We start from the raw sequence: 27,909 nt of genomic DNA on the forward strand, positions 1-27,909 counted from the left end.
ACCCCACAATGTGTGGGGAAACCCTTTGATCAAATCTTCTTTTATCTTCAATAATTTAGCAGAGAGAAATAGTACAATAAATCTGATTCATATCAGCAGTAGCAAACCCTAGATCAGTAGCATCAGCATTAGCGGCTTCATTATCAAACTAGGGCAGACCATATCTCACAAACCGACAGTCGGATTGACTTCATTCCACCACCAAAAGTTTCGACTTTCAAAGGAGGTTCAGATGAACCTACAGCGCAGTTCCAAAGAGGAGATCTTCTAGGCCACGCAAGTCAATCTTTACTTCTGCAGTTGCAGCTTCAGTTTCAGCAGTTTCCAGCTTCAAACTAGGGCAGTCGATATCTTGCAAACCGTTCGTCGGATTGACTTCATTCCACCACCAAAAGTTGCGGCTTTCAAAGGAGGTTCAGATGAACCTACAGCGCAGTTCCAAAGAGGAGATATTCTAGGCCACGCAAGTCAATCTTTACTTCTGCAGTTGCAGCTTCAGTTTCAGCAGTTTCTGGCTTCAAACTAGGGCAGTCGATATCTTGCAAACCGTTCGTCGGATTGATTTCATTCCACCACCAAAAGTTGCGGCTTTCAAAGGAGGTTCAGATGAACCTACAACGTAGTTCCAAAGAGGAGATCTTCTAGGCCACGTAAGTCAATCTTTACTTTTGCAGTTGCAGCTTCAAATTCAACAGCTTCCGGCTTCACATGTGAGAGAGAGAGAGACCCATTTCAGCGCAGTAGAGAAGAGACTCATATCTACGCAGTAGAGAGAGAGATGTGATGAGATGAGTGAGTCTAAATGAGGAAAAGTCCTCTTATATTTATACACAACGTTGGTGGGTGAATAGATGCGACTGTTGGGCTTCTGAGCCTACATGAGTTGTAGGTCGGCTTGATAATAATTCCATAATCAAAATAAATTCATATCTCCATGAATACTTATCGGAATCGGATGATCTTTATATCAATCCTACACCTCTCGACGAGAGGAATCTAATAAAAATATTATCAGCCATGAATAAGATGACCCACATGAAGTTTTGCCCTGGTTGCCAATTTTAACAGTTAACAATAAGCAAGATGAATATTATCTACTAGCTGCTCTATCTACTATTGCCCCCCTGAACTCACTGGGAAATTGACTTATTTATAGTGGTGCCTCAAGGCACTTCATTAGTTACAAAGAAGCTCTCTATAATCTGATAGAAAAGGAAACCAACCTGGAAATTGTTCTTGGAGATAATTCAAAATATCCCGTGAAAGGCGTAGGAAACGTCACTCTTCAATTGAATCAGGGTAATACCATTCACTTACAAGATGTATTATATGTACCTGATCTCAAAAAGAACCTGGTGTCCATTTCGGTAATAGAAGACAAAGGCTACAAGGTGGCTTTCAGTGATGGCAAGGTACGTGTATGGAAAAAGAACTTTAAAGATGTTTTTACTCTTGGGTTTCGAGTTGATTCATTATATCAGGTCGGAGGAAGTCCGTTGGGTGTCATGTCTTGTGACACATCTCTTCAGTCCAAACTATGGCACCAGAGGTTTGCTCACCTTCATTATAAAGCTCTACCCGATGTAAGAAAAATGGTGATTGGGATGCCCGAGTTCAGATTGGAGCAAGAAGGTGTATGTCCAGGATGTGTCGAAGGAAAGCTCAAAAGGGGACCATTCCCCTCAAGCCAAAGCAAGACCTCCGATATATTGCAGTTGGTTCACTTAGACATATCCAGTATGATGCCTGTGAACTCCTTGGGAGGATATTTATATTACCTCACTTTTACAGATGATTATTCTTGCAAGACTTGGATATACTTCTTGAAAAAGAAGGATGAAGTGTTATCCTGGTTTCGACACTTCAAAGCCTTGATCGAGAATACAACCAAAAAGAAGATCAAGACCTTAAATACTGATAATGGGACTGAATATGAATCCAATGAGTTTCATGACTTTTGTAAAGAGGCTAGCATTAAGAGGGAGACTACTACACCATATACTCCTGAGCAGAATGGTGTGGCGAAAAGGAAGAATCGTATAATTGTGGAAGTTGTACGTGCTATGCTCCATGATCAAAGACTTCCAAAGTTTCTATGGGCTGAAGCTGCAAATACCGCCATATATGTACAAAACCGATACCCTCATCAAGCATTAAGTTCCAAGACTTCCGAAAAAATGTTCACTGGTAAGAAACTTGACGTATCTCATTTTAGAATTTTTGGAAGCCTTGTATATTTTCATGTGCTGAAAGAGAAAAGGAATAAATTGGGTGCATCTGGAAAGAAAGGAATCTTCGTGGGCTTTAGCGAAAATACTAAAGGTTATAGAATCTATGTAGTTGGTCAAAGGGAAGTCGAGATAAGTCATGATGTCACCTTTGACAAAGATATGGCTCTTAGCAAAGTAGACAATCGTCCTACCTTAAGGGGATCTAAAGAAGCTAACACCGGGAAATCGAAGGAAAAGGAAGATGAGATGATGCCCGTTGTGGAAGAACCTATGGATCCTATTGATCCTCCTCCGCAAGAGTCTTCCTCTTCTAGGAAGAGGCGTTCATGGCTTTGGGGGACACTTGATGCTGAAGGACACATTGCACCCCGAGGAACCTTCCGTGAAAGTAAGAAGTCGAACATGTATCAGGGATACCTGACCATCATGAGCACGATCATCCAAAATGAGCCTTCGTCATTCACAGATGCCATCAAACATCAAGTATGGAAGGATGCTATGACCGAGGAATATGAGTACATTATGAAAAACGATGTTTGGGATGTGGTCCCCAGACCCTAGGACAAAGCAGTTGTCACTTCAAAATGGCTATACAAGATAAAGCATGCAGTTGATGGAAGTGCGGAAAAGTATAAGGCTCGTTTTGTCGCTCGTGGCTTTTCCCAGAAGGAAGGTATAGACTATGACGAGATATTTGCACCTGTGGCCCAATATACCACCATCTGCTCGATCATAGCCTTGTTGCATCGCAAGGATGGAACCTACATCAGATGGATGTCAAGACTGCGTTCTTACATGGTTCGATCAAAGAGGAGGCCTATGTGGAGCAACCCGAAGGATTTGAGATTTATGATCGAGAATCTCATGTGTGCAGGTTGAAGAAGGCCCTCTATGGGCTAAAGCAAGCACCCTAAGCATGGTATGAGAGGATCGCTAGCTACGTGATTAAGTTGGGATTCACTAGGAGTGAAGCCGACCCTAACCTTTACTTTAAGGTTATAGATGACAAGCCTTTCATACTGGTGCTATATGTTGACGACCTCTTTCTAACAGGTGCAAACCCTCTCATTCATGAATCTAAGAGGGAGTTGGCTTTTGAGTTCGAGATGAAAGACCTAGAACTTATGCACTATTTCCTAGGACCGGAAGTCTAGCAGAAACCAGGGGAGATTTTCCTATCTCAAGGAAAATATGTGGTAAAGATATTGGAGAGATTCGACATGGTGGACTACCCCGTAACTACCTCGATGGAGCTTGACTTCAAGAAGTTAAGCGATAGTGCTGTCGGACATGTTTTACGAAATGCTACCGAGTATCGTCAACTCGTCGAAGCGTTAATGTTCTTGGCGAACTCTCGTCCGAATATATGCTTTGCAGTCAACACATTGAGTCAACATATGGTTGAGCCTCACCACTCACATTGGATTGGTGCCAAGAATTTGTTGAGATATCTCCATGGCACAATCACTCATGGGTTGAGATACACTGCCGGAGATGTGAGACTACTTGGGTATACTGATGTTGATTGGGCAGGCAGTGTGGTGGAACAAAAAGCACTTCTGGGTGTTGTTTCTCTTTGGGATCTGCCTCGATATCCTGGATGAGCAGGAAGCAGAAGTCAGTGGCTTTGAGCACCGTCGAGGCAAAGTACATTGCTACTAGCATGACCTCCTGTGAGGCAGTCTGGTTGCGAAAACTTTTCAATGAGCTGTTTAGATTTGCATTGGATACCACCGTGATCCTGTGTGACAACCAGAGCGGGATCTGTTTATCAGAGAATCCCGTATTTCATGATCGCTCCAAGCATATCAATATCAGGTACCATTATATTCGAGATATGGTGCAGCGAGGAGCAATAAGGCTCCAACATATCAGTACAGATGAACAGGTCGCCGACATCTTGACAAAGCCCCTAGGAAAGGTCAAATTCCTGACTTTCTGAGAATGACTTGGTGTCATTCAGAGACCCTCTTATGAGGGTCATGTATGATGTATTGAGCTCTAGGATCTCCAAGGGGGCGTGGGGTACTTCTTGGAGCGACATGAGACCACAGGGCGACTCACCATCCCCTGGTGGTGCACTATGTACAGGGTAAAGGTTCAACTTTCCCCTGTGACACCCCGTGGCGACTGTGGAACAGGATGATTAGTTCTCCTGTGGGCCAGAATGATTCATTCTCCGTGGCGATTGTGGAACAAGATGATTCTCCTGTAGGCTAGAATGATTAGTTCTCCGTGGTATCCACTGGACAGGATGATTCGTTCTCCTGTGGGCAGGATGATTAGTTCTCCTATCAAGGCATCCTACCCATGCAATCTGGGACTCATGGGAAGTACCCCTCATCTGATCAATGAGCAGGGAAATGAGGATAGGGACCATAGTAGTACTATCAATGGACGCATCATTGTATCTACCATACTCCCTATGCTAGGATAACCTCCATTGGTCTGGGATCAGTGAGAGTGGTTCACACTCTGATACTGACTTCAAGTCAGTGGAGGATGGTATGATACATCCTCGATCATTTCTTCTTCTCCATAGTTTGAGTAGAGCAGAGCAGAGCAGAGTGGGGTCAAGTTGTACAGGACAGTGCATTTGATGGATGGATAGCAACGACGGTCTGGCAGATTGCAGATGAAGTTCTCCCTAGTTGAGAGGGAGCGTTAAATTTGGCAACTAGGTCCAAATTCCATGTGGATCACCTTATTTATGGCTTCTGATTTTTTTCCTAGATTCCTCTCATCGAGAGGTGTAGGATTGATCTAAAGATCATCCGATTCCAATAAGTATTTATGGAGATATGATTTTATTTGGATTATGGACAAATTGTCAAGGTCGGCCAGCAAACTTATGTAGGCTCAGAAGCCCAACAGTCATGTCTATTCAACCTCAACGTTTGCATATTAATACAAGGAGCATTCTCCTCATTTGGACAATTCAATTCACTCATCTTCTCTCTCTCTCCTACGCATAAAAGGAGCCTCTCTCTCTCTCTCTCTCACGTGTGGCTGAAAGGAGGACGTCCTAGGGCAAGCAAGACGCAAAAAGGATGCTAGGGCAGCATGTCATCTCTTTGACCAGCATTGACCTCCCAGAAGTGCGGATTGGGTGTGGTTGCCTCTCCTAGGCAGGGCGCAATTTTTGGCTCGAAAATCGAGGTGATCTGACCTCTAGTTTGACAGGTATTCACTGCCCTAGTTTAGGGCTGCAGTTGACTTCAGAAATCTGCATATTCATTGAAATTTTGGGGCTATTCAAGGGCTATTTCTTCAGGTTGTTCGAGGACAAGTTGACCGAAAATTGACCAAGCATTTTAGAGGTCAATTTCAGCTAGTTTGACCAACTTTGACTTTGCTGATCTAGGGTTTGTTGCTGCTGATATAAAATTACAGAATTCAAATTTTGTACTATTTCTCTCTGCTGAACTATTGAAGATAAAAGAACATTTGATCAAAGGGTTTCCCCGCGTTGGAGTTTGTCCCTGGCTAGCCGCCACATCTTGTGTCTCTTGTCTTGGTTTGTTTCTTGTTGATCATTTAGTGTTTTATCTGCACTTTACTTAATGTATATGTGATTGCTAATCTGTGGCTAATAAGAAGAAAAATAAGTACACTGCTCTGAGCATAGAACATACCATAATTTAACAATTGTGCTAAAGGTAACATGTTTATTAAATCAGTGGATGCATCAACACATATAATGTTTTTTTTCCACGATACTAGAGTCTAGATTACAATCTTACAATAACTGACACTACCAATCTAAGTATCAAAACAAATTACTTTGCATAAGGGAACAATAAATAGAAGTAAATCAACACGTGCACAAATATAAACAACTTTTTACACTTTTTAACTGCCCAAATTCGTTATATTAACAAACTGATAATACAACTGTCTAGGGCTCCCGTACCAGGGATAATGGCCTTCATACATCCACTGATACAAAGATATACAACGAGGGTTTGGTCTCAGTCCTTCGACAACCAATCTACCCTAAAAAAGATACAACCTGACCTACTTGTTGATGGTGGCCACACACAGCCCTTTCAGTCCACATACCCTGAACACATCTACCCGGTGCTTTGGCTCTGATCTGCAACAACTCCAACCTGCCTCTATCAATGAACCAACTCCATTAGGTCATTGAACACGGCTCCAATTGCTCTCTAGTTGATCGTTAGTCCTTCAACGCATCAACACATCAAGACTCCTGTCGAGTTGTTCACAACTCCGTTTGTGAACAACTTAAACTGCCCACTGCTACTCCTCAACTCCTTTGGGACTTCTTGCCGACTAGATGCTCCTTAGTCCTTTAAGGACGCAACTCTTTGAGACTTCTTGCCGACTAGCTGCTCCTTACTCCTTCAAGGACACAACTCTTCGGGACTTCTCCCCACTAGTGCCTTCCTATGCCACTCGATGAGGACACACTTAGGGCATGGAGGGCTACCACCTATCACTGTCAAAAGTCCTTCGATAATGAACTTGGGTTGATGTAATCTACTCCCTTGACCTCCTTCCTTCGTCTTTCAAGGATTAGTCCTGAGCTTACAAGTCTTCACCCTTCTTGTAGCTGCCAAAGTCCTTGTCGATTGACCTAGGGCTACTAAGACCATCCACTTGGTATCATCCTTACAGCCTTAGGATGACCTTCCAATTTTGTCCTCTTTTAGGACCTCATCCACTAAGCAAGGAACAATTGAGATGCAACTCTGCTTTGTGCCTTCCATACACCAAATCTTTGCGTCGTCAAAACTTCAACCAAAATGACTAAGTGCGTGAACAATCGAAAGATGCATAGGTGATCATATGAACACACACTCACATAACTTGACGACGAAATGACCCAAACCATCTTAACACACGTGTTCAACATGACTGACCGACGATGCAAGTGACAAGCGCGACACTCGCAATTGATCGTTCATGATGGAGACGACGCTTGCGCGACAGTGAAAGTGACTTCGTGTGTGAGTGCGACAGATGATTTCATAGCGAACACAACAAGCACATACCAAGCGAAGACTTTGAACATAACAAGGACAAGGTCGCAAGCATGACTTAGACATCAACATGCAGAGACTTGAATGCAATGAACAAGCAAGGCGGATGTAGAGACTCACACGAACTCACGGAGTGAACCCGAGTGTGTCCAATCATCAAGTGAAACTCTTCAAGGGAGGCTATAAAATTGGTGCAGGCTGAAATTTTGGAGGGTGGTTGTAGCCACTACAACACTTGGCGACACACTGGTAGAACTCTAGCTTCTTTGTTTTGGTTCATTTCTAGCACAAGGCCTTGGTCTTTCAGGGAGTATTGAATCCATGTGCGGGTTACTCCAGTCTCCCCATTTACCCCATGGTCATACATTGTTCACCCTCTCCCAACTCAATCAAACACAATAAAAAATTCAGCTTAGATCTCAGTGTTTTGAATCCAGGAAGGGTAGTTTAGCTCGCGAGTTGAAGATTTTCAGAGTATAAGTTTTCATCTCTAGTGTTGTTCTGCTACCAACAGGCCTGGATAGTACCCTGACAGAGTCACACAGGAAAACACACATTGCTCCACAGCCAGCGAGCTTGGTCAATACCCCAGTGGAGTTGCATGCTTCACCTCTCTGCGCAGGAAGCCTTTCTCTTCTTTCGCCTTTGTATTTTTCAAGAGGACTGTGCATAGGCACTTATTTATTTTTGGGGCGGAAGAAGGATCCCGACTTATTGAGAGCAGAAGAGGTTGTTCTTTCAGAGACGTATGTAAGACCTCTGACATGGGTTTGCTCGTTTAGGTTTTCCCCTTCTCTGTTTCTACTAATTGGATGAGCTTAACACACATGGTAAAAGGCTTAGTATAGGCATGGGGTTTCCCAGTGTGGACACAGGTTCATGGTTGGACCAAAATTTCCCTTGCAGTTAGTTCGTATTCTTCGTCAGGACTTCATCGGCCAAAGGTTACAACCAAGCACAGAGAAGGCGAACACAAGACTGGTCAAGTGCTGCAATATCATGAGTATCCTCAAATTTCAGCCACATACTCTATCCAGAAGCCAGAACGTAGTATTTGGCCGCAATTATTTCCGGAAACAAAAATAGTAATATATCAAACAAACCAAAACGAACGTGAACAAAAATAGTAAGCAAAACCAAATAAATCAAAACAAAGATAATAAGCAAAGCAAACATGATGAAAACAACAAGCAACAAACAGATTATGTACACGGCACGAACACGACCCGACCTACTGAAAATCATGTTTCAGATGTCGGCCGCTAGCAGGAATGTTGTCAATCCTCCTGCTTAGTGATGGCAAATGATACGTGTGTGGGCCAAGTTTCGCGTGGACCAGTGCAAGTCTACCGAGTTCCGTTTCCGAAATCTGGTGGCATTCCAAAAGACCTTCTAGTGAAGACAACACCACTATCTCAGGGAATGTGTGCAACATGGGCTTAGATGATGGCACGGGATAGTTGTTTTTATTCCAGGATAGGTTTAGACTTCTGAAGTCAATGCGTAAGCAGATTTTCCCAGATTTCGCTTTGCAAGTAGTCCAATCACTTAACATATTAGTCAATATTTTTTGTAAGAGGAGTGAAACCAACATGCATGTGTTACCTTGTTTTTGCTACCATCGCTTGTCTACTCCTTTACCTAGAAACTCATGTTGGATTGCTTGCATGTAGTGTGTACTCAAGTCATCATCTACCCGTGCAAATCGACCTCGTTATTGTTTAGTCAAGTAGTCGATGATCCGTCGTCGCTGCATAGTGTAGCTTGCACCGAGATTGGCCATCTTCGGGTCATGATAGCTTCCCAATATGCTTTGTTCATTTGTAGTGGTGGTTCTTCGCGCGTTCAACACGATAGCTTCATACTCAGCGTCATTGTTTGTGCATTCGAACTTCAAAAAGCTTGGCATCATGCATTGTCCATTGTTTCAGATAACTGAGATACACTTGGTCCTTCGGCTATCCTCTGTTCCTGATCTATTAAGACTCATGGCCCACAATTCTACTGTACTTGAACCGTTTAGCGTGCTGGTACTACTGCTACTACTCTTGTTGCTACTACTGCTACTATCAGAAAAACAAATTGTACAAGCTTCATTATCATCAGTTGGGCAAGGAAGGAGTCTTGATTCCCAACTGCTTGTCTGATGAGGTTAAAGTTGGTCACGCAGGATAACACTCCAATGTTGTTGTTTCCAAGAGGCAGTTGCCAAACACGAGTTCTGCGAAGGCCATTGGTTCGTTTTTGTCGTTCAGGTGAGTGACATTGTGTTTCATGTACCTCTCGGATAACACCCGGATTTGGTTGCATTTACCCTTGTACGGAAGCCACATGTGAGACGAATCTGTAGCAAAATATCCATTTAGCTTGCTGGACCAGTCTCTGCTGAGTAGCAAGCCATATGCTTCCGGTATGTCCACAACAACTATGTTGATGCATTGGTGGACTCGACTGTTGTGTGATAATCGGATGATCACGTCTCGTAGTTCACCAATGGCTGGTACTGATGTTCTATCAAGTTGGATGATTCTTGTGGATGTTTCACTCCATCGTGCATTGATCTTCTTAGCAATGGAGAGCGGCATGAACCAAGCAGTTGTGAACATTGTGGTTGAAGACTTCAAATGAAAGCAAAAATGGGGGGCAACCTGAGTTTACTTCTTCCATCTGAAGTGTATTGAGCACAGTGGAAAGTGATCCAGAAGGTGTGCCTGCTCCCTTGCTGGTAGAGGTTGCACGTTCTGGTGCTGTTTGTCCCAACGCACGCAGCAGGATGTCTTGTTGGCTCTGGATTTTGGCCAACTCGAACAAACTGATGTTGGCTCAAGTTTTCTTCATGTCATCAAACTATGTTTAGTCCAGAGGTGGTAGACTCACCGAGGTGTCTGGGGTGGGACAGATGTTCATGTTGTTTGACGGAGCGTTTTGCAACTTGCTATTCATGGACGTGCTCTTATTCGCCGCTATCTTCCCAGACTTGTTTTGTGCTTGTTGTTTTGAGGCAACCGGTGGATCGACCTTCTTAATCAACTGCCTCACCTTCTCTTGCATTTCCCCAAGTGTAGGGGGGCCCCTTCACTCCTAAGATTGTAACGATCATTTTGCTTTGGGGGCTGCTTCTCGGTGTTCGTCTTCGAGATTATTTGCGAGCACTGATATGCGTTCACCACATGGCCAGAACTTAGTGCTTCATCAGGTGAAACCTCTTCAGTATCATTAGTCTTCCGGCTGCTCCTGTGTCTCACCTTCAGCATCGAGTGTACGACTGCAGACAGAGGTAACAACTCGCTTCCAATCTGAACAAGAGTTCTCGGGATGAAACTCTTCGTGGAAGGAACAATATTTAGGATCTGCGCGCAATGATCGAGTTGGAACACAGGTTTTTGTGAAAATTTGGAACCGAACCGGTTGTTGCGAGATGACCCAGTTGATGAATTGCTTCCCTGTCTCTGTCTGGGTGGATGACTGCTTGCGAACATGTTCATCTTCCATTGCTTGAGTTCGAACATTTCGATGGTCAAGTTCTTGGCAAGGCGAGTGAGGGTCTCAATATCAGTTGTTTCCTTGCCTCTACCCTTGATCGTCGTTGCCTGGGGCTTTCTACTCGCATCCTTGGAGTCTTTAGTTGATTCGTCATTCTTAACGACTCCGATTGTGTGCAAGTCTTTTTCAACAGCAATATCCTCTTCACAGCTTTCTAAAAGTGTTGGCTTCGCAACTCGCTTGACGAACTGCGCAATGGTGGTCGACAGTACGGACGTGTAATAGTCAACAGTGATGGAATCAGGAGGTTTGGTGTATGTTGGAAACTTGTTCAAAATACGCGTAAACCTCTTATTCAAGTCTTTCACTTCCTGTTTTCCCTCCACCTTGAGGCTTCCCAATTCGTTGAGCAACATGGCTAGGGTCTTGTAATCAACAAACTTTTCAAGAAACATACGCTTGAAAGCACCCCAGTTTTGTATGGAGTTGGGTGGAAGGTTGTGATACCAAGCAGCTGCGTGGCCGTCCAAGGTACATGGGAACAATCTACATGCTACATCATCATGACATACCTGAAGGGTCTGCAGTTGTAGGTAGAAGTTGTCTAAGTGGTCTTCTGCCTTCACCACGCTGTCAGGGTTGAACTTGATGTTCACTCTCTTCGTCTGCTTCAGCATCCTGTGCAGAATGGTTGGGAGGGCCAATGGTCCCTGAGTCATCCATTCAAGATTTGGGTCAGCCATCTCTTCGTCTTCTTCATCCTCTTCCTCTACTTCTGAGTCTGATGGTTCTGGATTTGAGTCTATTGGTTCGTCTCTGCTTCCTCCTCCTCCGCTGCCTTCCCCTCTGCCTCCTCTATTGAAATCTGATCCCAAGACTACAAGAGTGCCTTGTTCATCTTCAGGGAAGATGGGAGGTTCCTCCCCGTCTTCAATAGCTTCCTCTAGACCTTCAAGTGTGGCAAAGACTGCTTCTTCCACCAATGATACAACAACTCTTGTGGGAGTGGTCTTTGGCTTCCTTGATGTGTGTAGAAGATGTTGTATGCCTAGGATCAGTCTGATTGCTTTCACGAACTGGCGAGTGATGGGATGGACGAAGTGAAGGTGTTGATATGAAATCTCGTGTTCATTGATGGAGGTGCGGAGTAACCAACTGTTGAATCGTGTGAAAGGGAGTTTGAGTTGTTGCCTTAACCAGATGATTGATGAGTGAGTGTGAGGGGAATTTCAGCCATGTACAACTGGCTGCCCTCCTTCTAGCACCAGAAATGTTGACGGTCTTGGACCCGCCAACATTCAGGGGATCACCGCAGTATGAAGTCCCAACTAGACCTCACACCGTTTGGTGTGGGAGTCCCATTCGGTATGATGGCTCGGTTGCCATTGTCTTAAGGATTTGCCTCAACTCTTGCTTGCAAGCATAGGAGAGTGGTCTACTTAGTCTTCAAGGAAGTAAGGTTTGCGTGCCTAGTGAGTGTAAGTGTACTTGTGTCAATGGTTCCATCACTGTAAAGGGAGAGGGTGATAGTGAGTTCTAGGTTAGATGGGAACAGTCCCAACGCAGCTAGGAAAACACAACACAACAGGACATGCACAGCTTTCGGCGAAGCAGTCCACTCGGATGTGACAGTCACAACATACAAGGTAAGATAACACATACAGCACTCACAGATCAATCCAAACGAGTGCAACAGTTGTTAGAGCAATCTTCATGTGAAGGGTCTGTCCGATGTCCCGCGGAGCAGTGGACACAGACGGGACAACGTTAACAACATATACAACACATTTCCATTAATAGATTATGCATTACAAAAAATGAAACAGTTCAAATGTAGAACACAGGCTAAAGCAACATGCATCACAAGTGTTAAAGATCAATCTTACAACAAATACAATACATGCGTGAAAATGTGTCGGCCTGTTGACAAGCTTCTGAATTACGTGAAAGTTCCAAGACAAATCGTTACATTATACATCACTAACCCCGAGTGCGGGGTGTTGGAGCCACTGCTTACTCAAAGAAAAGATTACAGGCTCTCTTGGCTATGTGGGAGGAGCTGAGGTGAAAAGTCCATTCTATGTACAAATGAGGGGTTATTTATAGCCAAGGGTGAAACTGACCCTTGTGGTTGTTCAACTACCCTGATGATTATTCGACCTCCATGACTTTTCAACTTACATGACTCTTTGTTCGCAAGTGGGTCTCTTGGACTTCCACGTTACATCACATTGATTTACAACATAGCCCATAGTGGAGATGTGGGCAACATGACTCGACATGACTTGACATGACAGTGTTGGTACATTGCTACTGGAGTGCATGTCGAGCTACAGTGTTGCTAGGTGATGAATGCCTTCATGATGTATCACAACTTCACCTTCGCATGGCGAAGTGTATGGAGTCTTCGATGGTCCTTGGTTCGCTTGATGAAGCTCTAGCATGTTGTTCCTTGCTCGCATGTTGGAAGGCTTGACAGGCTCATCTGTTCGTGAAGGTGCATGTTCGTCGCATTCGTCCACTTTGCATGCTTCATTCATTCATCCATTGGTGAACCTATCCTTCTGCGTGTGATCCCTTCGTTCATCTCGTTCGTCGTCTTGTCATGTTTGTTGGTGTACATGTACCTACAGTCACTCATGACGAGACGACAACGAATCCAAAAACCTCCTAGTCTACCATGACGCATGATCGTTTCGGATGCAGGTGACCAAGAGAGGCAGCAAGGTTGAGAAGCGGGATGATGGCTCCGAGCATTGCTAATGAAAACCGCGCAAGATTCACTGGGAGATGGAGCCGGGCGATCTGAGTCAACAGTGACTGTCTGTGAGGTCTGGCTCGACTGGGAGGCAAAATTGTGCAAATCTTGGGAGGGACAGTCCGAGCTGCAGGAAGGCAAGGCAGGCATGTTTTGCGCACTTTTCGAAAGGAACAGTCAGCGAGGGCTGGACAGCCAGATTTGTGCAATTTTCCAAAGGAACGGGTCACGCTGCATGCTTGGTCACTTCGTAGGGATTGCATAGTTTTCTTGGGGAACTTCCCGAGAAACTGGCAGGCAGAACTGCGCAATTCCTAGAGGGAACTGCTAGTCTGTTGTTAGGTCAGTGGCAGGCAGAACTACGCAATTCCCAGAGTGAACTATCAATATATTGTTGGGGTCACTGGCAGCCAGAACTGCTAGTTGGTTGCTCAGTCATTGGCAGTAGAAACTGCGCAATTCCCAGAGGGAACTGGCAGCCTGCTGCTAGGAGCTGCTGGCAGGGAAATGCACAGAGGCAGGGAGGTCGGCTTGCTGATCATCTTTGCACAATTTCTGAGTTGAGCTGATCGATGGGCAGTGGAAGGCCTTCTCATGAATACTGCGCAATTTCCGAGATGAACAACCGATCGATTGTCTGGATGACTGACTGGGAAAACTGCACAATTTCCTCAAGGAGACAAGGACTGGCACTTGGTGTCTGTTCGGCTTGTCTGTGCAATTTCCTCAGTCAGTTGAGCGAGTGAGGTCAATGGCCTCTACGCAAATTTTGAAGGGAGTCAGTCCAGGGTGACCACTGGATCCGACTATCCAGATGGCCAGCATGAGAGTTGATAGCATTGCTTGCAGACAGCACAGCATGAACAAGCTAACTTGGTGCTCATGTGCTGTTCTGGTTGACAGTCAATCGAATCGATGGCGGGGTGATCGTCCGCGTGACAGAGTGGAGTTTGGTTGTCAAAACTTCAGCAAAAATGACTAAGTGTGTGAACAATCAAAAGATGCATAGGTGATCATACGAACACACACTCACATGACTTGACGACAAAACGACCCAAACCACCTTGACACACATGTTCAACATGACTGACCAACGGTGCAAGCAACAAGTGCAACACTCGTGATTGATTGTTCATGATCGAGACGACGCTTGCGCGACAGTGAAAGTGACTCTGTGTGTGAGCGCGACAGATGATTTCATAGCGAACACAACAAGCACATACGAAGCGACGACTTTGAACATAACCAGAACAAGGTCACAAGCATGACTTAGACATCAACATGTAGAGACTTGAATGCAAGGAACAAGCAAGGCGGATGTAGAGACTCACACTAACTCACGGAGTGAACCCGAGTGTGTGAAATCATCAAGTGAAACTCTTCAAGGGAGGCTCCGAAATTGGTGCAGGCCGAAATTTTGGAGGGTGGTTGTAGCCGCTACAACAGGTCTCCACTTCAGAACGAAATTCCTTCAACTTTTCAAATACTTCATCCTTTGTTTTGAGGAGATAGAGCCAAGTCTTTCTAGAGTGATCATCAATGAAGGTCACATAATAAAGATGACCTCCAAGTGATTTGTCAGACATAGGCCCACACACATCTGAATGAAGGGCTTCCTTGTATTCTTTCCCAAATCACATCCCTTGCATATTCCTTCACGATTTTCTTTGTTATTAGGGATGCCATTTACCATTTGATTAAGAGAGGGGATGACCTTATAATGTATATGTCCATATCTTCTATGTCATAGCTCAATGGGATTAATCTCCATGTGAACTAGGGCTTGAGGAGATGGCGTTAAGACTCTATAAAACTTCCTTCATGTATTCTAATCAGTGCTCTAAAAACTGGCTGGCTTGAACCAGAAACTGGTCAAACCAGGCAATTCATTAGCCGACCAGGTCAAACTGGTAGAAAAATCAGGTTTAAGCCACCTCCTTGCCCAAAAATCACATAACTGGTCCTAATCAACCGGTTTAGGACGGAACCGGCCCGTTTATGGTCAAACCAACTGTTCACTGCCAAGGCCGCGGCGGACCCACATAGTGCAGTTTAGGAAGGTTCCAAGGTGTTTTGGAGGGAAAATAAGGGTTGTTTCCCTCCAAAAACACCCTCTCCAAGCCTTTAAAAGGAGCTTACCCCTCTCATTTGTCTCACACATCTCATTTGGAGTTTTTGTGAGTTTGATTGGGAGCTTGGAGAGTGTTGAGTTTTTGCTGGAGTAGTCATCTTGGAGGCTTGGAGTTGGAGTTGGAGCTATTTTGGAGATAGTTTGGAGCTGTCAGTGGAGTTGGCATCTTCAAGAGGAGGCTAAGGAAGCTAGTTTGCATTTCCAGGTAAGGATTTTCACTTGAAAAATTCCTCATTTCATTGTTGTCCATGTATTAATTTTTTTTATGTGTTCTATGCTATCAAATTTTGTAGGTTACATGTGCATTTTTTTCCTAAATTTAGCTTTGGTTTTCCATTTTCCTTAGCTGCAATTTTTTTTAAATGGCAGATTTCTTTGAAATTTTAGTTATTTCAAGCCAACATGGCTCCAAAAGCCAAGGACAATGCATGGACTCATTGTGATTTAATTGATGGAAAAATGATATGCAAATTTTGCAATAAATCTATTGGAGGTGGGGGTATTTTCAGATTGAAAGAACACTTCGCTAGGATAAGAGGCCAAGTAAAGCTATGTGAAGCACCAAATGAAGTGTTAGGTCCTGTTAGGGCAGAATACCTTTCCAAGTTTGAAAAGTTTAAGGAGAATAAGGCTAGGGATAAGGCCATCCAAGATGAAATTGCAAGGAAGAGGGAATTATTAGAAGCCATGAAAGAGAGTGGCTATGATGATTATGATATTCAAGACTTCTCTTCTATCCCTTCCACCAATGACACCTTTCACTATGTTCCTCCTCCTCTTGGCCAACAATCAAAAGGAACAAATAGAGCAAACATTCAGAGTTATTTCTCATCCTCTACCACCATTGCCTCTTCTAATCCCACTTCCTCCCAGCGAAGTCGTCAACCCACTTTGGATCAACATTGGTAAAAACAATGCAAAAAACTTCTTATCACTACATTGCTAGATGGTGGTATGATGCAGATATCTCATTTAATGTTGCTCGCTCACCTTATTACCAAGCTATGTGGGACTTTGTTATAGCTGCAGGAAAGGGCTTCAAAGGCTCTAGTATGCATGACTTGAGGGGAGCTCTTTTGCAAAAAGAGATTTCTTCCATTGATGAGTATTTGACTTTGTATAGAGATTCATGGCTCAAAATAGGTTGTTCCATCATGTTAGATGGATGGACCGATGGAAATAACTGCACTATCATTAATTTCCTTGTTTCTTGCCCTCAAGGAACCATGTTTTTGAGATCAGTTGATGCATCTAATAAGGTGAAGGATGCAACCCTTCACCTTGAGCTTTTGGATGACATTATTCAGGAAGTGGGGGAGAAGAATGTTGTGCAGGTCATCACAGATAATGCCTCAAACTATGTTCTTGTTGGAAAGTCGCTTAAGTCCAAATATAGGACCATATTTTGGACTCCATGTGTTGCTCACTGCATAGACCTCATGTTCGAGGACAAAGGCAAAGTGGAGTGGGTAAAAAACATTGTAGAGCATGCCAAGTGCATTACAAAATGCATTTACAACCACTAAAGGTATTGAGCCTAATGAGGAAAAACATTGGGGGCAAAGAACTTGTTAGCCTGCAATTACAATATTTGCAACTCACTTCCTCACGTTACAATTTCTCAATGCTCAACAGAAAAACCTGCAGAAAATGTTTTCTTTCGATGATTGGACTGAATCTCGGTGGGATCGTAGACAAGATGGCAAAGACACCAAAAAGAAAGTGTTTGACAATTATTTTTGGAAAAGGTCTGCAAAGCTTGTGAAAATTATTGAGCCCCTTGTTAAGGTGCCAAGGATGGTGGATGGGGAAAAATTGGCCATGGGCTACATTTATGAGATATGGATCAGGCAAAGGAGAAAATACAGCAGCTTACAAGGATAGGTTAGCTAAATATGGTCGTATATGGGAGATCATTGATAACAAATGGAACAATCAACTCCATCGTCCTATACATGCAGCTGAGTATTTTCTGAACCCAAAGTCTCATTATAAAGCTCAGCTAGGAGATCTGCAGGATGGGGAGGTCAGAGCTGGATTAATTGATTGCTTAGAGCACATGGTCCCTATCCATGCAGACCAGTTGGAAATAAATAGACAACTTACTCTTTTCAATATGGCAACTGGTACCTTTTGGCAAAAACTTGGCAAAGATGGCAAGAGATCTGGATCAACCAAGTAAGCAATTCCAATTTCCAATTTATTTTTCTTTTCAAGTTAAATTTTTTACAAATTTACAATTCAAATTATCTATAAATACTTTTAATTTGTAAATAAGTAATGAAATGAACTAAGTTACTAATTAGTGTCTTTTTATTTCCAGCCATTGGTGGGAGTCATTTGGCGGCCAAGGTCCTCAATTGTAAAAGTTTGCAATTAGAGTCCTCAGCCAAACTTCTAGTGCTTCAGGTTGTGAGCGCAATTGGTCTGATTTTGAGCGCATACACACGAAGAAGAGAAATCGTTTGGAACAAAAACAGTTAAATGATCTTATCTTCGTGCAATACAAACTTCAACTAAGGAAAAACCAAATGATGAACAAAACACCTGATCTTAATCCCATTGTGTCGGACGATATTGACCCAACATCAGAATGGGTGGAGACTGAAGATCCTGTGTTTGATGTTGATTTGGATATTGACATGGCAATAATGGGGATGAAGCAGATTTGGTGGTGCCATCAAAACTAGGATTAGTAGTCGCATCAAGGAAAGGCAAACAACCAACTCATGCTTCCATTAGGTCCACTTCTATTGTTATTGGTGGCAGTGCTATTGAGGTTGTAGATGAGGCCGAGGCATCCTCAGACTTTGAACCAAATGATGTCTATGTAGCTCCTAATGATGATCATGTGTCTAGTAGTGGTGATGAATTTGATGATTGATCATGTGTAGAGTCTAGACTTGTAGTGATGTAGTAGGCCAATGGCCTCATAGCTTGTAGCATTGCTTTTGGACTTTATAGGCCATTTAGAGCCTCATTGCTTATGTATTTTGTCGATGAAATGTACTGCACTCGCCATTTTGATGTATCCACATTTACATGGTATATAAATGAGCAAACTTTGCATAATTTGTCTCTATTGGCTTGGAATCATGGTTTTAAATCTTAAAAATAGGTTTTTTTCATTAAAAATTAATTATTTAATGTATTTTTTAAAAAACTGGTTCATTGAGATCTGACTAGTCTTGGTTTGACCAATTCCGGTTTGAAACCTAGTTTATTAGGTGGACCAATCCGGTCGTCGGTTCCAATTTTAAAACTATGATTCCAATAACCCTTCCCTTATTAATGCTTGAACCTTTTCCTCAAACCAGAACTTTACCATCTACAAAAACAATTCTATAACCTTTGTCTTCTAAACAAGAAATTGAAAGTAAATTCTTTTTCAAACTTGGAACATAGAATATATTTTTGACATGTAGCTTTGCTCCATTTTCCAGCTTCAATGAAGTTGATCCCAGGCCCTTGACTACAAAATTGTTGTTGTCTCCCAACTCCACTGCATGAGAAGATGGTTCCTTTGATAGAATGTGAATTTGTTTACTTTCTCCTGTCATGTGTCTTGATGCTCCACTATCAATGATCCATGCATTGTCATCATTAAGTGAACCTGTGAGTACAACCAAGAACCCTTTGCTTTTGTCCTTATTAGATAAGTTGTAGATGATTCTTTTAATCCAGCTTCTTGCAATATTGAATCCCATTTTCAAGTATCTTATCATAGAGGGAGTAACCTTTCTTTTCAAGCGAACAAAGTGATCTCCAATCTTCCTTGACCTTAGCTTTGATACCATGTTGAGAAATCAATGCTAGCAAAATTAGGGTTTGATTCCTCTTTCTTGATAATTACTTGTGAATTATGTTGGCCTCTTTTACTTCTTTATTAGATTATCTTTCATCAAGCAATTACCAAATTATGTGCACAGCCAAGGCAAAACCCCAATGAGACAAGACAAGATAATCCAAGACTCCTTCACCTAGACACAGACTTCCTCCAATCACTAAGTCAACCCTTCCTTCCTCTTCAGATGATAACCTTCCAACAACAACTTCAACCTAGAACTTTGATCCAGTAGCAGCAAAATTTCGACCTCCTGCAACAGAATTTCAACTTGCAATGGATCTCAGATTTTCGACCCCTACAATTGCCTAGTAACTTCACACGTGTGAGAGATAGATGGCCCAAAAACTTTGATCTTTGTCTCACCCTGCAATTATCCTCCTGCAATTTCACACTTTTCTGCTTCTTCTTGTGTATCGAACTTGATCGATTGATGCTCCAAATGAATCGAACTGCACTTTTATATATAGCCTCTTCTATGGGTCGAATTGCCCTAACATAGACTGACTTCATCAAGTAAGGATCGACTTGGTGTGGAGGTGACAAATGACTTATTTGACTCAATAATAATTCTTTTTACATGATACAAAAGCCCAAGAAAGGTCTAATAAAATGGACAATGACTCTAATGACTCTAGATAAAACCTAAAAGTCCTCAATGGGGACTTTGACCTAGAAAATAATGACCCAAGCATGAAACCCATGCTTTAATAAGTCATTTTAATAATAATAAAATTTCTTTTGAAAATTATAAATTTATGAAGACCGAACCTAGTTACATTCTTCAACAATAGTATCATACATAAAAGAATAAATAAAATCATCTCAGCCATAATTACAAGTACACAATGATACATGTGAATGGGTCATAACCATATGTACAAAGTACCCCAATAATTCCAATTTCCAACACCCCCCCTTGAGATGAACAAGGGGCCACGAAGTAGATAAATGCTCTCAAAAGTCTTCCAATAAATGTTCTTAGAAGTGGAAGATAATGCAAAACATTAACTTACCGATGATGTTCACAGAACTCGGGTGAAAGAAGACATTTCAGAATGTATGAATTATGTGCTTGAAGCTTATGCAACGGCTCGAAGTTCGTCATTGTCTGTAGCATATTACAGAAACTGTATCACCTAAGTGTGAATGTTAAAGACAATTACTTGTATAAAATACATTGCCAAAATAAAAAGAGCTAAATATAGTCACTTAGCATAGAACACAAACACACATTCACAGTCTCTTCAAGTTTGTCTAATTTATCTCTCACTATAACTGAATCTATTAACTACTATAATTAACGGTTTTGTAACCATGTTGTTTTCTAGTTATCCCATAAGAAAAAGCAAATGGCAAATGCAATGGGACCTGTGTTCCACGCATCAACCTCCAAACATAGCATGTTCCATGATTATTTGCAGCTACAACCAGACTTCCATCCCACATAACTGTCAATGATCTTACAGCTGTATCCTCTGGAACCTGCATCAGAAAGACAGGATATTCAGCTCAAACACTACAGGATAGTTTGGTCTGTCCTGTGATAGTTTCAAAAGGGATAGAAACTTGATATAGGATTAACTCACCCTACTGACCTAAACAAATTCAACAGAACTTTCATATGGTCACTGTAAGCAGCAAAAAAAATACTTTTGCATGAGTTATGCCTCACCAGTTCACAACTGCAAGAATTTGCATTGAGATCCCACACACGAATATTTCCATTTTGGTCTCCTGATATCAATTCTGTCTGAAAATTTGAAAGCGGGATCCAAACAAAATGGATGAATTCCTATCAGTATTGATATTTTCCCAATTTGAATGTAAATAGTCAAAGATCAAAGATCAAAACAAAAGGATCATATATGTATATGAATGTCTCTTTCAATAATTATACAAAACAAATATCTGCTTCACTCAGACCTATAAATTCTAACTGCAGATAGAATATAGACCTTTTTGGACATTAAATTGCAATAGAAACTTGCAAAATCTTTAAAGCATGTTATCAGGGTCTTTTGAACAATAAAAGAATGTTAGTCAATTTAAGATTATTTTATCTTATGAAAAATGCTTGAGAGCATATTAACATATATCTTAATTCTACAAATGGTGGGAGTGGCAATGATTAAATTTTGTCCATAAACTTTAAACGTTTTCTTTCTTTCTTTTTTCTTCTTTGTTGTTCATTTGACCAATTTGGACCATCACATATTTATCTCTTCTATTCCAGCCACACATGCGAAGTCAAAGGAGAAGATTCTTGGAGGTGTGACTGAGCTAGTTCTTGACTATTTGACCGAGTTTGACCTTCTGTTCGACCGCGATTTCTCGCCAATCTTGACCGCAGAAGAGGACAAGTTGGCCACAGGTTTGACCACAGGAGATAAGTTGACCAGGCCAGAAATTTGACCACATTTGACAATTTGAGTGATTTGACAGCGTTGACTGGCTAGAATTTTGGCCAGGTTTGACTGGTGTTTGAACTTGGATTTTGGCACAGATTTCTGGACAATTTTTGTAATTGTAAACCTTGCTGAAGATTCAAGAATAATTCTCCTAGAAGAAAATTTGTTGGGTTTTCTTCCAAGTTTGGATTTCCCAGGGTAGGTTTGTTCTCTCTATTGTGCATGGCTGTCTCTTTGTGATCTTTTTCCTGTATCTAGAGGAATCAGCGACTGGGCTGGTCTCGTACTCATGTGACACGGGGTCAATTCCAACCACTGCCACTATTATCTTTAGGTGTCTATGTATGCCCCTTCTGCAGGCACAGGTCAATCAGGGTGATTTGAACTTCAAACCTCCTCACACATAACACTTCATTTTCACAGCCATCGCCAATTGAGCTGCTGCCCCGGGGGCTTCATAAATCCTAAACTTTTCTCAAAATTGGTTATTGAATTCTTATAACACTTTCTCGAGGAAGTACTTTTAAGGGGCCAATCCTGCAACACACCTGATTTGGATGCAAGACAACAGTATTAACAGCAGCCCGACTTTCATACTCCCTCTGGAAACCTGGAGCTCTGAAAATGAAAGGAAAACAGATCAGAAAGTGAAGGTAAGAAAAAGAATAAGATCTATAAACAGAACTGTAATACAGACAATTTCACTATCAAAATAGGGGAACCCAGTAGTAGTAAGATACACCAGCAATTATGGACATAAAGCTAAAACATTTACAACCAGTTACAACTTACCACCTAAGAATGCATGGTCCATTTTTCATTTTCGGAGGCACTCTTTTAAGCAGCACAGCACCAGGAAACATGAACTTTGGGAGTTTGGTACAATTCATGAGAGTGTATCGGAAATCTGGTTCAACCATAATCTTTTTTATCATGCATACGAGAGAGTGATGGAGATTGATGTGGTATCTTCGTTTCACATGTTGGAGAATGTTTACATGTTTGGAGATGTGTTTTGTTATTGGGTTTTGCACATCCAGCAGCAGTTCACTGTTTCGGGCACTTATCTTTAGGCATATTTCACCTTCAGGGCACTTTGCTACATATTTTGATGCACATTTCTCCATTAAGGATATCTTTCATATTGTCCAAGGCAAATCTACAATTTTTGGGGGCACAACTCACCACTGAGGGTTGTTGTTGAACTTTGCACTCTTCACAAGGTAAAATGCATACTTACGGGAAAGTGCCTTGCACAGGAAATTGACAACCTGCTTATGTGCATGTTTTGAGGAGGAATCTAAGGCATAGTTTGGACTTTGGAGGAGTGTCCCCACATTCTAAGGCATCCAAGGGTTATTTTATGGATAGAAGGGGTCAAAGTAGTTGAATGAAGAAGTGCCTTAAATTGGAGGGTATCATTTGGCATAAAAAGAGGATTTGAACCACAAGACTGTCAAAGAGGAATGCTCTTCAACGAAAGAACACACTTGGCATGTTGGAGAATAACTGAACCCTAATGAAGCTACTAGAGTAGTGCCGCCATTCCTAGGGTTTCTATATGCCTATAAACAATATATTAATGATTAGGGATAGACATGGAACGATATATCATATAACAGAAGATTGAAGATCATTTGCAAAACATAAAGAACAAGGAAAACCCCTTCCCTAGCTCCCAAGAGGCCAAGAACATTGTTTATTTGCAAGTATATGGGAACTAGGAACAATTAACAAGCTGGATAGCAAGCTGGATAGCAACTTTGATTGCTTGTTAAGTTGTTTCTATGAGTCTCTTTTGTTATGTTAACTGCTAATACATCTTTGCTGCTGTTTCATGGCTGTTTATTCATCTTGAAGGATAGTTTTGAGTTTAAGGAGAAGGTTAGGGTTGTGGTCTTTGACCCTCCTTACCCGGTGATGTAAATCTGAAATTAAATCAAGGAAAATGCTGCATGCTATTCTAATTCCTGAAGTCTGCTTGCTATCCTCTTTGTAATATTCCTAATAGGAAAATACAAGAAATAACAGAGGCTATGAACTAAGTACAAATTGCAATCTCAAAAACATGCAAGCACGTGAACTAAATACCAAAAATATGAACTAAGCTCTGAGCCATTTTAATAATATGAGCAGAATGGGTACAATAGATGGTAATAGTAGAACCCGGGCTTGCTACAAGCAAGCAAGGCAAAACTCAGGTGATAATAATGAATCCCAAGTGTTGTAGAAGCTCCTCCCCAATTTCTGCGCTGACCCAATAAATTTCTGTTGTTGCTGCCAGATAGGAAATGGAAAATCTGCCCTCAGAAGTGCTCAGAAAATTCTGAGAAATTAGCTGGTGCACTTTCTCAACAAGGCCAACAAAACCTAGAAAGGGATTGGCCCCAAACCAACTCTCCAAGAAACCCACAAAGTGGTGCAAATTGTCAGTTGACTAGTAAAACACACTGCTGAAAGAAAGTGGATTTCTGGCCTGAATATTGCCCGGATCACGCTGAAAATGCAGCCACAGACTCCTCTCCAAATACCCACAAAAACCCAGAAAAGGTTTGGGCTGATTCTGAGTGACGAGAGAGCCCACCAAATAGTGAGTGACCCTCTGACTGACAACACGCACTGCTGAGAAATAATGCTCTAGAAACTCCCAAATCCTCCGTTGTAATGCTACTAAAATTCCAGACAAAATCTCCTCTGGAATCTATCTTCTCCTCCAGCCAATCTCCTTCAGAAATTAGTATCCCTCTTCCCCTGTGCAAAGCTTTCTCTAGTGAGCTTTGTGCACTACCAAAATGGAGAAATTTGGCCCACCAAATGGCCAAGACTTCTGCCCTGCAAAACACTACCAAAATTTTGGTCTCAAGGTAGAAAATCTCTCTACAAATTTTCGGATCTCCCGACTCACTCTAGCTAAAGAAATTTTTGCTCCACAAACTGCCTCTACGCCTAGGAAGTGAATAGAACTGGGTGAACACCTGCAATAAAGCTCTGTGGAAATCCTGAATTGGCCTGCCCAAATTTACTCACTAGGGAGACACTTGAAGTTCTTCGAAATGAGGGTGGAATTCCACTTGGAACTCCTATGCTAAATAACACTTATCTTCTTGTGCTAAACAACTCCAAGAGAAGATGAAATGTGAAGTGTAATAGTTAAAAGATGATTAGCAAATGAGTCCACCCTCCTTTTATAATTTCTCCCCGTGCAAGTAAAGTCCTTTTTTAATTATTATTTTATTGGTGGAGGCCATTTTCCACTTAGTGACTTTTGCCTCCATTTTAATAAAATAATAGCCAATCTCCAATAAAATAATACTTGCCACCTTTCTCCAAAATAATATTTACCCCTTTACTTAATATCACCAAAATTTCCAAGCTCACAAAATTGGGATATTACAGTCCTCCCCGCCAAAAATTGCTTGTCCTCAACCAATGTCGGAACAAGCGCCCCCTCTAGTTGTTAATCACCATTATCACCACCAGTAATACCAGGGCCCAAATGTGCCACTAATTTAGCCCTGATCTCTGCACTGTTTGATCATGAAGGAATCTCTCAATACTAGGTTCCCAAGGCATCCTGATCAATGTAAAGCACCCCTTGCTCCACTCACCATCCAACTAGGTATAAGCTCTAGAAGCCCTCTACATACTATCAATAAGTAGAGCATCATGATAACGTAGGACTTTGTCCAACTCTCCATGAAGCCACCCTACCAAGTAGTCCACCTCATGCACACCAAGAGTAAACTACTGAAGATATAACCTAAAACTTGTGGAGACAAAGTCTCTTTCGCATGACCTCCTCCTGATATACTCCTGTTGACTAACTTGCCATGCTGATGAAGTCCCCACGCCATCAGCGAGTCACCGAAGCCCAATGGAAAATCTGAGCGATCACCCCCTATAGCAACTGACTCATCCCTAAAGGTCGTTGAGTTGTCTAGTACTGCGATGCCCGAGTCCCATGCTCGTCTCATAAAAGTGCCACCATGTTATCGCTACGCTACTCTGACTCGAATAGGCTGCCAATCATGTGCACACTGCAACCTCCTCCCCTGAAACCCAAAGGCGAAATATCGATGAAGGCCAAGCTCATCCTGCCCAGGTGTCTCTATGATGTCAATATCTACCCACCCATTATTAATCTCAATCCTGAGATGCAACTGAAGAAGCCTGCCTCGCCAAACAATGGAGGCCTCAGTGATCCCTTATGTGTCAACCCCAAAGTGAGCTAGATCACCCTCTGCTATGGTCCTACTCCTCACGAGATGGAGTGGCTTCTAAACCAACTGAATCCCTAGATCCCCTAGCCAGACCTTTTATAACATAGCTCTAACAACTACTAGAATCCATCTGTGCCTCGTCCCTAGTCCTTGCATGCAACTAACATTTAGGCCCCATATATCATGAATAAATCTGATGCATGCTAAACTGCCCTGTGCCTGCCACTACGTAATACCGATGACTGTTGGAAGCCACATGTGCCAAATAACTACCCCCTGAAGGCAACCAATAGAGGGGTATCTGATACTCGCAATCGACTCAGTGTATGCAAATCCGTCCTGCTCCTGCCAACGATCACCATAGATTCTGCCATCTGCCTTCTCGATAATGTGCCAATACAATGTCTGGAGCTCAGACACATACTAGAAAATTGCCTCAGTCGTACATAGTATCCTTTGTTCATGCATGGTCCTGACATGCAATGTGGAAAGAGTGACACATGTCCCCCTTATGACCAGCTCCCCCCACCTCGGCATATGATCACATCATCCCCCAACTTGTGGTTGTCAACTCACACATCAACCCAATGTGACCGCTGAGAGAGCTCATGTCATCCCCCAACTTGTGGTTGTCATCTCCCTTAGTGCGTTTAGTGTCATCCCAATATCTCGAGAGAGCTCCATGTGCCTCGTTGTTCACGCCCAGAGTGTCAAAGGACAACAGCCAAATCGTTTGTGCCTGTAAGTGATGTAGAAGAGGGACAGGTGTGTGAGTCCTTATGGATACCATAGAGTATCGCTCATCTGCATCCCCATCGATCTTGGGTGAACAACACCCAAAGGTTTGCTGGAAGTCTTCGTTCATAAGTCTCCCTGGAGGCAACCTTCCAAGACCCTGTTGTGCAGTACCATATGCCCCTGCATCCCACTGAGTATCCCTATACTCCTCGACCTCCCACTACACCCTACGGCCTATCCCTGTACACCACTAGATACCTCATGCTATTGTTGTACAATCATGTACTGTCTCATATCCTTCTTGTGTCACTGTACCTGCCACTCTCCATGTGTACTTGATGCAACGTGAGTCACTCATTGCAAACCAACATCCTACATCATACAACAATGCATCTCCATGCTTCTTTGCAGGCCACTACTCATCACTGCATACCTCTATACAACACTGGATGCTAGGCTCTAAAATTGTGTTTGTATGCATCAGGTCGCATCCCTCTACATAACACTGGACTATGTGGCATATCTCTGTGCACCCTTTGGGAAAAATCGATGACCCAATTCCTACTACAGCAAACTGATGATATTTCTCCTAATTGTTAAATTACTTTGAACAAATGACTTGCAGTTTTCTACGGCAAATATCGAAATACATACACTGCAGCCTACACAAAATAAAATACTGCGGAAAATAAATATTGCACTAGAGAGAAATAAACACACACACACAGTTACACAGTTGTTTTTGGACAAACGTCCCCAGAAAAACCCAACATGGGAAAACCGGTGCAGCAACTGAGGGTTATATTATTATGCAATAGTAATCTGAGTACAAATCATTAGAAGCCCGAACTGGCAATCTGATACAGAGAATAAACTAGCGAAGAGGTAGTGACAAAAATCTCACATTATCACTGGTGATCCGAATCTAATCCAGGCTCTGGATAGCTAGTCCCATGTTGCCTCTACGCAAACTCTGCGTCAGCCTACGCAGATCTTCGTCACAACCTCTAAGCTCTGCATCACCCTTCTTGTTGGTCGATTTGCCTCTGGAACTTCAACTCTCCAACTCTTGGTCTCACACACCGGC

The 27,909-nt window shown here is 42.4% G+C and overlaps 1 protein-coding gene across 9 annotated transcripts in view; it reads right to left on the reverse strand.

Annotated features, from left to right (window-relative positions):
• Positions 1-27,909, reverse strand: part of LST8-1 (Transducin/WD40 repeat-like superfamily protein) — a 204,168-nt gene that overhangs the window by 12,470 nt on the left and 163,789 nt on the right. For all 9 annotated transcript variants that reach the window (XM_089426447.1, XM_089426433.1, XM_089426444.1 and 6 more), the window contains 4 exons: positions 22,413-22,482; positions 21,129-21,206; positions 20,825-20,938; positions 20,470-20,564 (listed from right to left, as the gene is read on the reverse strand). In XM_089426447.1, the coding sequence (XP_089282573.1) occupies positions 20,470-20,564; positions 20,825-20,938; positions 21,129-21,206; positions 22,413-22,482 (357 nt within the window). The remainder of the gene's footprint in view (positions 1-20,469; positions 20,565-20,824; positions 20,939-21,128; positions 21,207-22,412; positions 22,483-27,909) is intronic.

The sequence above is a fragment of the Pinus tabuliformis genome, chromosome 6, assembly GCF_031772625.1.
Source record: "Pinus tabuliformis cultivar Carrire ecotype Pingquan chromosome 6, CPIR1, whole genome shotgun sequence".
Classification (NCBI taxonomy): Eukaryota; Viridiplantae; Streptophyta; class Pinopsida; order Pinales; family Pinaceae; genus Pinus; species Pinus tabuliformis.